Here is a 16,668-nt window from a genome sequence, read left to right as displayed (position 1 = left end):
ATATCGAGAAAACAATGAGCATTACATTAATTTTTGGGCGGTTTTGGCGTTGTTTTTTTGGGTTTGGCTAGTTTTTTCCCATAACTGTTGACTTGTTTGCATGTCAAGCTCATAAACCCATGTCTCATCGGCACTTATAATGCTCTCCATGAATGCGGTATCGGAATTCGCAGTATCAAGCATATAAGACACGTGTTTAGTAATCCCACCTACCGGATTGAAGAAAAAGTTTCAACCCACAAGCTCAAAAAAAAAAATTTAACTTAAATTTTTAATCTCAACATCGGGATGAAAACATGAGATTTTTGTTTCTGTAAGCGTAATTTTTAAGTAAAAAGTTCGCAACCCTGTTTAGAACGCAATTGCATATTTCATGACCCACAGGATATACGGTTTTCTTCAAGGTTTTTGGAGTAAAAACCATAGAGAACAAGAAAACACCTTGACTTCGGCTGCGCCAAAGCTATAATACCCTTCAAGGGTGCATTTTGGCAAATTTGGATGTTGCTATTCGTGAAGATTTTTTTGTCAAATAATGAAGATTTCTTTATGAAAACTTGGTTTTGATCGATTGCCTTGACTTCTTTGCAGAATCCGATTTTTACACAAAATAACGGTCAACTAGGAACATTTTGACAATTTGAGCTCGCTTGGTTTTTCCCAGTTTTCTTATCCACCTACCAGGAATAATCGATCAAATACCATTGACATCTTGCCTTCTAGTGCAAAAACTTCTTTAGTGACAACTTTTCTTCCGGTTGTTACAAGTTTCGTGCCAAGTCTAACATACCCTGGGTATAACAATCGAATGAAAACATAATATTCATTTACATCGATAACCATTACTTAATTTGTCATAGAATTACTTTCCTATTGGTACAACCACTGTCATTATCTCGTTTAACACAAACTAGACAACCGATCTGCGGTTAAGGAAGTAGTTCCTCATATGTAAAACGTTAAAGAAAACTTTATTGTTTTTTTGTAATTACCAATAACAGTGTAATAAATTTGAACGCATACACACAAACATACACACGTCTATGTGTGGATATGTTTTGAAACTATAGCTCCAATAGTTAATCGAATTTCAATTCATTCAATTTGATTGCAATGTCTTTAGTTTCTAATGTGAAAGCATTAAAGTGCAATGACAATACACAAATGTCTAGGAAATACTGCACCGAAATAGAAATAATCAAATTGCAATAGACAAAACCGCAACAGAAAAACTGGTTAGACGCGTTTTATCTAACATCAGCAACACAGCGTGTGGCTGTGTGTCGCTTTGTGTGATTGTTTGTCAGTTGCATAATCGGAAAAATCATAAAAAATTGACTAAACCGCACTCGCAGCAGCTGGTTGCGGCCGCAAGACGCTTCACTAACCCAATAGAATCGGCCTGGAAAATGCGCAGAGCGAAGAAATACGGCGAAAATGCAAAAGCGAGCAAACACGAGTAAGTGAAGCTGAGAAGCTGGGAACCGGTGGCAAAAAGTAATGGAAGAAAAGTGTGTGAAATGTTTGGAGCATATAAAATTAAGTGATATAATAATTTATTCAACTTTTCTCTCTTAGATTTTAAGATGTCGATCTTAAATTTGTACTTACCCTTTTCTCCGAAAGAAGCTGATTATTTCTTGGACTTGTCGAAAGCGGATTACTATAGCATAGATCTTCACGAAATTCGGCATAGATTATTCCCAGAAGCGACCGCTATCAATTTTGAATAAATTTTTGAAATCGGTCCAATATTGGATACAGCTGCCATACAAACTGAATGATAAAAATTAAGTTCTTGTATGGAAAAATTTTTCATTTGAAAAGATATCTTCATACAATTTTGCACGGATTATTCTTAAAAGCGACGCTACAATCTCCGATGAAACTATACAGATCGGATTACTATAGTCAATAGCCGCCATACAAACTAGCCCTTCGCAATCCAGTGTCCTCAGCTGCATTAATATTCATTTATGACAAATTAATGTGACATAACACGCTCCCAATTATTATGTCCCACCCTAATGCATATTCTTCCGTAATTTATTCATGTTCACGCAGAGGTAAACATAACCCAGTGCCCCTGGCAAGCGCTGAAAACTTGCAGCGCCGCTTTACCGCACACCTTCTTGGAGCTGCTGGTTGCACAGTTACTTCGAACTGGTTTGTCTTACTTCATTTATCTCATATGTTTATGATTTTTCTCAGTAAGTTAGTCGGTAACAGGAAAACTGCAGCAAAAAGAAACGCAAAATCCAAGAAAATCGTGTGTGTGTGTGGAATCAGCGATTGTTTTGCTGCCTAGAAGCCGACAGTTGATATTTCAACTTAAGGTAGTGTCCCTGCAAAAGCACAAACACACACGCAAATGAAACAGCTTTGCGCGCATATATACATATGTATATTTATATATGGAGGTTTAAGTGTGTCCGTCCACCCGCCATGTCGCTGACACATTTGCGCATCAGCGCCCAATCGGCAGACGCAGTCGTGCGGCAAATGAATAGCGGCGTCGGCAGCGGCGACTGGAGTAGCAATCATGTAGGAGTACAACAAAGTCACTATGACAACAACTTTGAGTGGCTGTGGCTTGCAGTGCCATTGACTGCATTTGTGATATATCTAGTGTTGTTGTTGTTAATATTGTTGCTTTTCTTATTGCTATTTCTGCGCCGGCAGGCAGCTTGAAAGGCGTGCATGCGTTTGTCAAAAGCATACGTCGCGGCTGATGTAAGTGCATTTGCTGTTAGCAACAACAACAAAAACTTACTTTGATTTCTTATTTCTAGTTGAATTTCAGATTTGTATAAATTTTCTTTGCATTTTCCTTGTTCAGTCAGTTGAAAGTTTCCAAGTGCAAATGACTTTCAGAGCAAGTTCTTTGATTTGTTGACTGCGATTGCTTACTGAAGCGGCAACAGTGGCTTATGTCTTAAATGCCGTTGCATTTTTATCGATCTGGGAAAATTTCTCTATTTTTTTTGTGATTTTTTTTTTCAGAAACGGTGGATAAAGAACCGGAAAGTGGGTTAGCGTAGTTCCGACTGAGAAACTCTTCATGAAATCCATTTGCTGGGTAGGTGGCGGCTTAAAGCTTTCAGATTCCCATTTTTTACAAGAAATAACAGTCAGCTAGGAATATTATGGCAATTTTAAGCTCGCTTGGTGTCTCCCAGCTTTATTATCCACGTACAAGGAATAGGAAAGAAATAAGGAATCCGCACTTAAATCGCTGACCTCGCCATCCATGTCCACTCACATCGGAATCGGACCAAGTTGGATATCCATAGACACTTTGCGTTCTTGCACAGAACCAATGGACTTCACTTGCGCTAAACAGGCGCGGAATGACTGCTGTGGCTGTGGGACTGCAAAACTCTTTTGGTCTAGAGTAGATCACGTGAGATGATTATTTGCTCTTAGCAAAATTCATCTTTCAGCAATAGTAGGGGTTCTTACAATAAGCATTCGTGCAGTAATAGTGTTGACAGTCGAAAACTGTCAAAGTTATATGAGGAGGTTGACGTTAAATCATCCGGGCACAGACTCCTCCATTGTCCAGCTTTTGCAAGACTGAGGATGAACTTAGCAATCTTACCCTCGGCGAATCAGGAGACACTGTGATAGGATAAAAGTGTTTGAGGATCTTATGTTCTACTATATAAGAGTTTTAGGTAACACAACGGGCAGGCGTTCAATGCTGCCCAACTGGGATCCCTCTTATAATCGAACTCTTACCTCAGCCATAGTGACACACCTAGTAAGTCGGCTGAATGGAAAGCGATTTTTTGAAATCTTAAGCGATCTTCGACGGCCCTAAAAATCAAGGGTCCTCCACTGCTGCATTAATTCCGGGCTTCTTGGTTAATGATTAATGTGACTTCAGAATCCTAGGCTGTTGTCTTCTTTTCATTGGTAGGGTTTTTAACGTGACGGGTCCCAAACGCAGCGCGCAACACAGGGGAAGGGATGCTTCACCTTCTCACTTTAGCTCGTCTTCAAGCGGATGTTCTTGGGTTAACCAAAGGATACTTCATCAAAGACCGGAAGTCGTGAGCTGCTTGAGCGATATGTAAAAACCTGTTTCTGGCCTACGGTTTCTGACCTTACGGCCAAAATAATCGAAGTCAAAATGACTTTTTTTTTGGAGAAACTAAGACTTACAAGTGTACTTTTGATTGGATCAAGATTTCAAAGATATAACTTACTGAAATACGAAAAAAATTGACTCTTTTCTCTAATTTTACACTAGTTGTGCCCCTTAATCGCATGTCTTGTTCAAAACCCCAACCAATTCTCCACTCCGAATGGAATGACCCCACGTGTTGCTGTTATATTAATCGTTTTCAATCAGAGACCAAACTCGTGCAACAGACATCAGCTGGTTGCATGCAATACATCACAGAATAATGACATAAAAACAACAAAAGCAAAATCAAGCAATAGTAAGACAAGATAAGCGATGCGGCAGTGCAACAGGTTATCTGGTTGTAGGCCAAGTCCACAAGCAAGCACGCATGCGTAAGGCGATGTGCAATAACACAACGTAATACACACTTAAACACTTACACACAAACACACATACGCATTTGTGTTATGAAGTGGCTGCTTCAGCCACATGAGAAATGCGTGGCATCGCTAGACGTCAAAGAGCCACAAGTTGAGTTGAGTTGGTTAGTCAGTCAGCCGCTAGTCGGGTCTGGCGATCAGCCGGTCAACCAAGTAACCGTGCGGCCGGCCAACCGGTATCATCCGATGGCTGTGAACTGACTTAGCGGTTAATGCGTGTTCTTGTTTATAAATAAACACAATGAAGTCAATGTTGGGCTGCAACTACTCTTGCTGTTCGCTTTGTTGTTATTGTTGTGATTGATTTTTTTGCTGCTGGCTATCAGCTATTGCACAATGATTGCACGACTTAATGCGGTATCAATAAGATAAAGGCGTATAAGCAGGTAAAAATACATATATACAATCATACATATACTATATACATATACTCTCTTGTGGCTTCAGGTCACCACACTGTTCTGAGCACAATATACATACATATATGTAACTACTCAATAAAAGAGCAGCAGTAAAAGTAATAAAGGGAGTCGTATTGATTACTTGCAACAAGAAATGTTTGTATGTATGTATATATTTTGATTTTATTGCAGTTTGCTGAAGTGGTGGCAAACACTGTTATTTGCATGGGAACATTTTCTCTCGAGTTTGTTGCATCAATTTACCGCCTTCCCTTCGTTTCGTGCGCTGCTATCGCTTGATGGTGTTTTAAGTCGGCGCAAATCAAAAGTTCTGCGTTTTTTTACGAAATAAAATAAAAAGAATTGAATAAAAATTCTGTTGATTGAGGGAAATTCTATAAATAACTCTTTGATTTGGCTTTTGATTGGCAGTTCTCTACGCTTTTGTATTGTAATCTGGTAATTCAGGGCAACATTTGCAACATGTGAACCATTCTTATGCTTGCGCTCACGTGCGTGCACTCTGGACAAGGCGTGAGAAATACATATATTACAATGACTCTGTATATAATGTTGTTGTGATATTCCTCGTAAGATTTATATAGACTTTTCATACGAGCAAAGTCAACTAACAGAATTTAACGTCTACAAATTCAAATACCGAAATTCGGAGTCAGTGGCCTCAACTTTGAGAGCGCTACATCCAATTTATGGTCGTCATAATCGTTCTGTCAGATCAACAATTGAGCGTCTAATGGAAAAATTTGAATCCACAGACAGAGACAAAAAAGTGGCCATAGCGTCGAGAATATTTCTGCTGCTGGCGCATCATTCGAGGAAGAGCCAAATCAGGCTCTCACACGTCGTTCTCAAGCGTCGTTGTGGCGGATTTTGCGAAAAGATCTAGGCCAACATCCTTACAAGATCAAATTCACGCAAGAATTGAAGCCGCTTGACCACCAGAATCGGCGTATGTTCGTGAATTGAGCTGAACGACAACTAAAAAATGATTCGGATACTCATCGAAAAATCATCTTCAGCGGTGAGACTCATTTCTGGCTGAATAGCTTCGTCAATAAGCAAAATATGCGTTATTGGTCAGGCTGCAATCCACACCTACTCCATGAGTCACCATTGCATCCAGAAAAAATTACTATTTGGTGCAGTTTATGGGCCGGCCGCGTCATTGAGCCGTACTTCTTTCGTGATAATCAAGTCCGGCACGTTACTGTTAATGGAAATCGCTACAGCCCAATGATAACCGAATATTTTTTGTTCGAATTGGATGATATGGACTTGGACAATGGGACGGCGCCACAAGCCACACAGCGAATGTCACAATCGATTTTTTGAAAATCAAGTTTGAAGAACGTGTTATCTCACGAAATGGCCCAGTCAATTGGCCGCCTCGGCCGTGCAATTTGACGCCGTCATACTTTTTATTGTGAAACCATATCAAGTCTATGGTCCATGTCAACAAGCCAGCGACGATTGATGAACTTCATACGAACATCGAGCGTGAAATTGCATTATCGGCCAATTAATGCTCGAAAAGCATCAAAAATTGCCTTCAACTTCTAGACTTCTGCAAGCGTGTCCGTGGTGACCATTCAAAAGAAATCGAGTTCCGTACATAATGGCATCGAATGTATGTACTTTCGCAAGAATTTTTTTGCTCTATTTAAAAAAACTTTTGTGTTGTTAATATATTTAATTGAGGGTATAAAAAGTTGTGAAAAAACAGTCGACACAGCTGTCATTGGACCCTGTTCACCCTATCTCCAAGAAATGTTGAGTAGGTTCTGGCTCTCTCCGACTAATGGTTGCTGTTGTTGTTGTAGCGGCTGAAAACATACCTGAAGTAATTTCGAGGCATGGTACTGAGTTGACAGACTGGATAAAAATCCGGGCTCGTTCCGGTTACTTAGACCCGTCTGTCGTGGTCTGTCGTCGATATGCTTCTTGAAGCTTTATAAATTTAAATAGATTGATCCACGTGGTAGTCAATTGATGTCTTTAGGATACGTTTCCTTCACAATTATATAACTTAGCTTTCAAGTCGTGTTCTATTCTTCTGTAACTAAAGTTCTGCAAAGTTCTTATCTTGAGCTTTTGGTCACCAAAAATTATATTTCAAGGCTCTATGGCATATATTGGTAGCCAAAGTGACATTTTTAAAAATTTCAAAGAAAATTTAGGAATTTTTCCAAAGGTCCCTTCAAACTGATGCCCTAAGGACACAGGGAGATAGAGCTGTATGCCTCTTCTCTGAGCAGGGAGAGATGGAACTGTATGCTGGATCGTAATTAGAGTTGAAGAGAGTTTGAATAAGAGCAAAAATCGTTTCAATTTGTTAACTGTGTACTAAGACTATAGAATACTTTTGGATTTTCCATATGAATAAAATACTTCCTACTAAGCAAAAAATTGATTTTACCTCAGCTCCCCAACAAAGCTTAATTGTTTGCTTCTCACCATTTAAAAATAAATAATAAATTCCATGTGAGTATAATCGTGGTGCCTCATAAATAAATAAACACTCCCTTAAACTATAAACACTCCTTTAAACACAAACGCACATAAGCTAAAGTATATTTCAACTTACATTGCTACCTTCTTTACTCACATAAAAGTAAACTGCAAATATAATTGGTTAGTAGTGCTCTTTAGCGACTCAAACAAGGCAGGCGAAACTGATAGCAGCTTACCGATATGGCAAAATGTTACAGCAGCTTTGCTGCAACCGCTTTTTTAATGGTGAGAGAAAATTTCAAATGAAATGCATATTTAATACAAAAGTGGCTGAAAGCTCGACCGGTTTTAATTTATTCTCTGCCCCCGCATAGTTCATCGTGTTACAGCAGTGCGCTCTGCTTGCGCCGGTGAGCAGTGCAGCTGCTGAGTCAACAAGTACAGCGCTTTTGGAAAAATTAGCACCAGATCATGTATTCTTTCCTGATGAAATTATGGCGAAGCGAGTTGAATATGAGGATTTCTTAGATCCAATTTCGGGCGAGGATGAAGATGAAGAGCCTTACGAAATTGCAGACTTTGCTAGTGTTTCTTCAGAGGAGGAGGAGAATTTATCTGCTACAACTGACACTGTTATCGGTTATGTGTTTTTTCCCTCATCCGCAGAGTATGTTTATCACTGAAAGGTTCTCTGGAAAATCAGCTTTTTAATTGCATGATGGTAGTGTGTTTTTAGTATAACTGTACAAAAGAAAGACTATTTTAATAATGTTGTTAATGAACTTGAGTATGTAATGTATGTGTAAGCATCTGGAATAATACTTCAATATAAAAGTGTAGATTTTTTAAATTTTTGCAAAATTCTCATTGTATTTGCCTGAGTGCTCATTGAAAATAGCATAGCGTAAATAGCACAACGGAAATTCTATTCTATTTTAAAAAGTTAAGCTAAAAGTTTGCACTAAATGAATGACCTCTAGGAAAATCGAGCACTATATTTTTGGTGATGTGAACAAATATTTGAAAATAAATTGTTTCTCTTTTTTTGGCTGTTTCGATAGTGTATACTGTTTAAGCCCCATACTAACACTTTAAATGAATATTTAAAATATATTTTGAGTTAACAGTTTGAGCCTAATGTGTAGCCGCCTTTTGCAATCAACGCTATCATTTTATCTTCAAACGCGCACACATTTTTCAAACAAAATTTTGACAGACAAATACACCTATTTTTGACCTTTTGGCCATTGTGAAGACAATATAGTATCTTCTAGAAAAAATTACTTACCTGTAGCAGTGGAGAATCTCTTTCTAGTGCCATGAGAGATGGCGTATAACTCGAAAAAAATTGAATTTTTCTTAATAATCTTACCATATATGCTTAAAATAAATGTAAAATATCCTTAAAACTAAAATAACTGATACATTAGTTACTTTTTTTGAATATACAAGCATCGTATTTTTTAGGCGTGCTCCTTACATGTTCAACTCTACTCTAGTGATAATAAATAATTTAGCTTCTATTTAAGTGCAATAACGTTCATTATATTTTTTCAATGTACGTTACCTTGCTTTATTGAACAAAAATTTCCTACAGAGAACATTGACAACTAAGTCTTGAGCCTCAAAAGCGATGTTGCATTTTTAGCATTTTAATTGAAATCGCTCAAGTGGTTTTATCGAACTTAAAATAGTTGCATATTTCAAAGCTAAAATTTTCATGATATTAGGAGGAATTATAATCTTTGCACACTGAATTCTATATATAGACTTCAAATGAATATTTTTTTAGCAGTGCTAATGGAAGCTGCGCTGAGCTCAGTTTACTAAGCTTTGAATTTCATTGTTAATATTTTCACAATTTAGCATCATTTTAGAAATTGGAAAACACGTTTGATGAGTATATGGGTTTCCAGACGTGTACTCAGACATGCACTTAAATGCCTATACAGTATATAACAAAATGCTTATGTAATAATACATAAATATATATGTACATATATACAAATGAATGGAAATAAGATTAAAGCAAGTTTGTGATGAATGTATCTGAAAAAAAAACATATTGTAGCGAATACTTAAAAATACCGACCAGCATTTGAGAGAGTGCAGGGAAAGCAGAGTTTTATATAAATAAGTATAATATGTAATAGTAAATATGAGTAGTTAAGTATTTTTGTGAATATGTACATATATGTGCAAACACTTGCAATTTCCTTGATTCATATTTTATTCACATTACATCCTTAATGAAGTGCAAGTTAAGTGGATTAAATAAACTAATTGGATGTTGGCTGCATTCAAAGTGACCTATTGACCGGCCTTTGTCAACTTAACTCTCATCAAATTTGAGGTTAAAGTGAAAATTGATAATTTTGAAATAAAGGTCATTAGTTATATACATACTTATACATATCACATGTTGAAAATGGAAAGAGAAGATTATTGAATATTTTTTATCTTACTTTTTTTCTTTTATTTATTTTATTTTTTTACTTTGTTTTGTTTTATTTTTTTATTTTGTTTTATTTTATTTTATTTTATTTTTATTATAATTTATTTTAATTTAATTTATTATATTTTATTTTACTTTATTTTATTTTTTATTTTTTTTTATTTTATTTTATTTTATTTTATTTTATTTTATTTTATTTTATTTTATTTTATTTTATTTTATTTTATTTTTATAATATTAATTTTTACTCCATATTTTGCTATCATAGTTTTAAAAGCAAAAGGTAATCTTGGTTTTGTTAAACGTTGCTTTAAAGAATTCAGAGGTCCGTATGTTACTAAAACACTTTTTACAACTTTGGTTAGACCTCTATTAGAATATGGCTCTATTGTATGAAACCCTAGTTACCAAATTCATCCCGACATGTTAGAGTTGGTACAAAAATAATTTTTAAAACTTATAAATCTACCTACACTGACGAATCGTAGAGAAATGCTTGGTGTTATGTTCTTAGTTAAAATTCTGAATGGAACAGTTAGCAAATCTTTTCTCCTGTCTGAAGTTAAATTTAATATCATGGTTCGCTTTCGAGTATATACTGTTAAAATTCTTGCAGATGAAATGATTATAATGATTTTAACTCTCATTCCTGCACATTTGATTTATCTGATTCTTCTTCTTCTTTGTTGGTGTAGACACCACTCACGTGGTTATAGCCGAGTTTACAGTAGCGTGAAGGCCGTAGTTTCCTTTTCCTTGCGGCGTTTTTTTCTGGGCCGTCCCAAAGCCAGCGCACAACTCTGTGGAGAGGATGTTTCGCCTTCGCACTTTAGCTCGCTTTCAAACGAATGTTCTTTGGCGACCCAAAGAGCACTTGGTCTAGGACCGGAAGACGTGAGCTGCTTAAGCCATATGCAAAATAATCGTTTCTGGTCAACCCCAGATAAATGGCGCTCAGAGAACTTTCCTCACTTGGGTGAACACGTGAACTACACACTCTAAACAAAAAAAGTTTTTTATACAAGAAATTAATTTTGATTGGTCAGTTTGTATGGCAAGTATAAGCTATAAGGATCCAATGTCGGCATATACAAATGAGTTGCTTCTTCTAGAGAAAATGATGTATGCCAAATTTCAGCTCAATATCTGAAATAATGAAGAACTAGCTCAGGCATATGGAGACGGCAAGCTTCATATACCGTGTTCAAGGTATAAAAAAATAACAAAAATTAAAAAGAAAAAAATTATAAAAAATATTCATTTACTACAAAAACCCTTTGTTCATCCAAGTGAATTATGACAGTTAAATTGCCTTAATTTTTATTGCATTTTATATAGCTTTTTCCTGCCACTAACTACATATTTGTCGCTTTTTAAGCGGAATTACACTCCGCAAACGTTTTAAAATTATTTAACGTACTTCAGAAAACAGTCATCATAACTACAATGTTAATTGTTAAAACACACATTTAAGCAATTACATACATGGATACATTACAAATACAACATATTTGCGGAAATAAATATGTTTTTACGCTTTTTCGTTATCAGTATGCCACACAATTCTCTCCATTTTCTCCACTTCTAACATTTGCCACATAATTGCCTGAATGCATTTTTTTGTATTAAAATATTTTACTTTTTGTATTAAAGTGTTATTTATGAATAAGTGATGTAATATTTTTTGCAAATGCCACAAATGAAAGCGAAAAAGAAAACTAATAGTATTACATAATAACAAAAAATTGAAATAAAACGGCAAAACCTTAAATGGCTCGGTGGCATGTGAATATGTGTGCGCATATTTAATTACCGTTTGCCGGCGTTGTAAAGTGGAAAACTTTGTGTGGAGCAAAAAATTTGCATAACGATATTGCCACAGTAAATTACTGGCGAAAAGGTAGCCAAAAATTTCAGTTGTTGTTGTTGCGAAATGAAAAGTTTCGGGTTTAACTACATGCGCTTGCTTCATGGCAGCGTGTGGGGCGAGGTTTTGCATTTAAATATTTTTTGCAAATAGGAAGAAATAATAATAATGAACAGAATTTATGCGAAGTACAAATATAATGAAGATAACCGGTTTCTATTGGTTTAAACTACCACTTTCTTACCTTAAAGTATTAAATTAATTTAATAAATGATTGCGAAGATATTTGAGAATATTAATAATAAGTTTGAAATGAAATTAACTACAAAATGAAGTATTGAGTTTATGTATTTGCATGTTTTTTCTAAAAAAAAAATATTTTTTATTTTTTAGTAGAACGAATTCTTACATTAAAAGTTGCGACATGCCATTAGCTATGTATATATAAAAAAAATTAATTAAAATCTGGCTTCAAAATGACAAAAATTACTTTCAGCTCTCGCTAAAAATCAATTAGAATAAACGAAAAAAAAAACAAAACACAAATTTAAGTTATTTTATTTTTAGCATTTTCTTTGTCATCCACGCACTTCGCACATTAACTCTAAATACCTTTTTGCCAAAATTCGTTTCCTGCTTACTAAAGCAGTACTTTAACAGTCTCATAAAAGCACTTTTATTAACCCAATTATAAAGTTTTATCCAGTTACGTAAACTTCGCGGCTTACACAAAAGATTTACGCCATACGTCGAACGACTCAAACTTTTAGCAAACCATCAACGCTTTGCGTTCATCTCTCGTTTGTGCGCATAACAGGTAGGACGGCTTGTCGTACGCTGCGTATGCGTGACATGCGAGCGCACACAACCAGAAACACACAGTTTTCAGTTGTGCGGCTTTATCACAAATACACGGGTGTGCGTTTTGCAGCACTTCAGCACGCTTATAAGGCTAGCACTTCTTGAAACGCGTGTGCATGGCTGTGCCTGTGATATCTTGCACGTCTTGCGTTGAAATTTTAAATTAACGCTTCCTCCTTATTTTCGGTGTTTTCAACACACACGGTCAGTTGAGTGACTTATGACAGTTGACGTGCCTGACATTGAATATATGAGAAAATGAAATGCGTAAGTTGCTTGGTGCGCAGAGATTGCTGTGAAGAATAGCTATAAATACAGGCTGTTGAATAAGTTATTGAAGATGAGCTTTATTTTGGTGGAGTAAAAATTTATTATAAATATATAAATAATATTGAAAACTTTTAAGAATGAATTTTTTCCAGAAACCGAAATTTTGCGCTATTTTTGGAAATTGACAAAAACAAAAGCGCTTGATATTCTTACTTTTATTTGTTTTTATAATTTAGTCGTAGTCGTCAGGATTTCTACACCTGCGACCATTAGAAAAATATAAAAAATAACATATTCTTGTTTATCAAAAATTTCATTATAGTATAAAACGAAACGAATTTTTTTTTTTCAGAAAATAGGGGCTTTCGAAAATAAAGATCGATTTTTTATAATTTATTTACTTTCAAGAATTTTTTAAAAATACAAAAAATTAGATATTTATAGTTATTGTTGGTTCTTATGATAGAGATACATATATTTATAAAATATTAACGCCTAATTTCAAGTAAATGAATAAGTGGAACTTCAGTCGTTGAAGTAACTGCGTCGAGTAAGTAGTTTGGATAAAACACACATTTAAAATTTCGTCGACCGCTCAAATTGGTCTAATTTCCATGGAAATCATATTTATCTATTAAAAAAAAATTCGAATATGTAAAAAACCTTTCATCACAAACAAATCATCAAAAACATCGTCCACTATGAATTTGTACCTCCTGGACAAACCGTCAAAGCCAAGTTTTACGTGGCAATCCTCAAAAGACTTAAACGTCAATCGGGTCCGAAAAGACATCGCAGCCGATTGTTGATTGTGTTTAGAATATTTTTTCACATAGATTAATAGCCTTCAAAACTTTAAAAGCGATTTTTTCGAAACGCTGTTTTCAGGCTCAGTCATTTTCTTCGAAACGGCTGAATCTATCGATTTGTAGTTTTCACCTTAGATATATAAATTAAGATTTTTGGTAGATAATTCGATTTCTTGCGAAGACGCAATTTTAAAAAAATTTAGATTTTAACTAGTTCTTCGCTCAATACTTCTTCTCATCTATAGTAATGATTTTTAATTAAAATTTTTCTTAGAGTTTTAGATAGTCTTAAGCAGAAACATTTTTCTAAACGTCAAACAACTACGAGAACTAGAAAATTCAAATTTTCAAAATGAATAATCACTTATTAATATACATTATGCACATCTAATATTTTTATTTATTTATCAAATAAAATGAAACTTCAAAGAAATAACCACTCAAATAATTTATTTTTTTGCCTTTCTAGTGGATACATATAGCCTTTAAAGCAAGTTCATTGGAGTTGAAACTGGTTTTTCTTGTACATAAGTGACTTGTTGATTGCAATAGTCACTATAGGTGTAGACAAATTTAATAAAACTTAAAGTATGAGCCTTTGCTTAAAAGGTAATTTCAATTGTAAAATTAGTTGTTCAAAATTCATAAATCGTTACTTTTGCTAACAAGTGATGGAGAAACACAATTAAATATGAATTTCATATAATAAGAAATTATATGCTTTTTATTATAATAATCCTTACTTTTATTATTTTCGGTGCTTGCTCGCAACACAAATTTGCACTTGCATCGTTTCGCTATGGTTCAAAAACTCAGCAGTCAAGTTCAGCTTATAACACTTTCTCTCATATTGATGCACGAAACGTTACAGTGATACTGCAAGCAATAAATATTTTTTGTTTTCATATATGTACATATGTATCTATAAACCTACTTGAGTTTTTAATAACACACAGTTCCCATGCACTTTGTTGCCATAATCGATTTTGAAATGAGCAATAAAGCATTTTTATTGCCTACTTAACGAGCAAAAAATAGTGCAAATAATATAAAAGCGCTTAACACATTGATGATATACGAGTATATCCAATGAGAATAAATATGCTGTATAATAATTCATATATTTATACACATTATAACTACACATGCGAGCTTGACCTTTCTCAACATTCAATTGGGACTTACTGCATTGAAGAAAATTTTAATTCTTGTTAATTTTCATCTTGTTTATGGGCAGGTCAGGGTTTATTGATATATGCGCAGTTTAAGAAACGCAATTGGAGTTTTGGTTATAAAATGGTTATATATCGATTATAAAATGGTTATGTATTGGTTATATTTGAGAACATCAGCTGAAAATTTTATGCTACAAATATATAACATTATGTAGTGAATCGTAAGCAATAAAAAACTCAATTGATGATACGTTGTTTTACATTTTAGGTGACAATAAGTGAACAATGAAACAAAATGATGTATATATTGTAGGTGCCTGTGGGTCTGGCTTCGATAAGTGCGCTTCTAATTAGCCAATGTGAAATAAAGCTTTCACAAAAATTTCACATTTATTAAAATTATTACCAAAGCAGCGATATGGCACACTAGAGGATGTGGTTGTTGCTTAATTATTTTATGGATATACATAGTGTAACATGCTAGAAAGAATTTTTGGGTAAAAAAAACTGTACTGCATCAATTACTTTTAAATCTTACGGGAAGATTTATATATATTTTAAGAGGAAATTTTAGAGGAAACGCCTTTAAGAGGGTATCCTAGTCTACCATAGAGACATGAATTTCAGGTAATTTTTGAAGTGTCGTAAAAAAGGCAATTACTATTTTTACCTTTAATTTTAATGTTAGTAAGTTACTGACATTACAAGAATACGGGAAAAAAATTGAAAAATGAGAAAAATCAAAATATTGCAGCTGTTGAAGTGAAGCTAGACAAGTCTATTATAAAGACTCTCTAAAGTTTTCAGGTAAATTGGTCAAGCGGCACTTGAGAAATTGGTATCCACTTTGGATGTACGGCCCATCTCTCCGAAGATAGTAATTTGAGTTTTAAAAAATTCTCTTCTACACATATTTTTGAATAGTTAAATTTAGAAAAATATATAATAAAAAAAAAATATCGATTATTTTTATTGTTCAACGAGAATATGTTATATTTTATAACATTTTTACAAAAAAATTCACTCTTGGCATTATTTTTATGTAAAAGGCACCCTTTAAACAATTTTCTACTGTCCGTGTACAAGTGCCCAAAATGTTGCTTATACGCCCCCACACACTCAGCACTAAAAATATGTTTTTATTGAGCATGCATAACACATATTTTATTATCATTATTTTTACAGTTTTATTTTGTATACAATATTTAAGCTTCTTCTTCCGCATATTCACATGCGAGGACACTGAAATTTTAATCTCACATTATTGTATATTTTCAATAAAAATCGAGCGCATGTACAGAATTGCACACTTAAAGTCTCCCGCGTGGCTGCACTTCGATCGCTGTATTTATTTGCTCGCTTGTTATATTGTTGTTTTTGTTACATTTGAGTTGCCTGCACCACAATCACAGCTACATAATAAGGGCTTTGAATTTTTGTATAAAAATGTGTCCTTGCAAATGTTCACGCCCGAGCAACACCTTGCCGAGTGTTATTGCCGAGGCAGCCGTAATTTCACGGCGCATCACTTGAAGCAAGGCTTCACGCGCCTTTGTGCGTTACATTTCTTTGTTACTTCGCGCTTTCATTTCATTTGTAGTGTTTCTCCTTTTGTGTTTATGTGTAAGTTTCTTGCCTTTATTTGTAACTGTATCCAAGCGTGCCTTTTGTTTGTGCTTTGTGCTGGTAAAATTGGGCATTTTGTTTGTTTTCCAACAATGTACTTCATTTGCTTAGCAGCTTTGTATGCTAGCGTATGTGTGTGGTGTTTATATGTGTGTGTGAC

At 34.7% G+C, this 16,668-nt stretch overlaps 2 protein-coding genes across 5 annotated transcripts in view; both read left to right on the top strand.

The window, feature by feature from the left end:
* The window catches only part of LOC120767254, a 174,463-nt gene that overhangs the window by 110,592 nt on the left and 47,203 nt on the right, over positions 1-16,668 (top strand). The gene's annotated exons all lie outside the window — the stretch shown is intronic.
* LOC120767259 lies at positions 7,639-9,780 on the top strand. Its single transcript, XM_040093127.1, has 2 exons — positions 7,639-7,730; positions 7,820-9,780. The coding sequence occupies exons 1-2, from the start codon at positions 7,686-7,688 to the stop codon at positions 8,126-8,128; spliced, it is 354 nt and encodes a 117-aa protein (XP_039949061.1). The 5' UTR covers positions 7,639-7,685; the 3' UTR covers positions 8,129-9,780.

This window comes from Bactrocera tryoni, chromosome 2 (genome assembly GCF_016617805.1).
Source record: "Bactrocera tryoni isolate S06 chromosome 2, CSIRO_BtryS06_freeze2, whole genome shotgun sequence".
NCBI lineage: Eukaryota > Metazoa > Arthropoda > Insecta > Diptera > Tephritidae > Bactrocera > Bactrocera tryoni.
This window is presented reverse-complemented; position numbering and strand designations above follow the sequence as displayed.

Excerpts from the sequence above, each read along its gene's own strand:
- LOC120767259 (XM_040093127.1), top strand. The coding sequence starts at position 7,686 with ATGGCAAAATGTTACAGCAGCTTTGCTGCAACCGCTTTTTTAATG. Across the intron at positions 7,731-7,819 it reads CTGCAACCGCTTTTTTAATG|TTCATCGTGTTACAGCAGTG; the intron begins GTGAGAGAAAAT and ends GCCCCCGCATAG.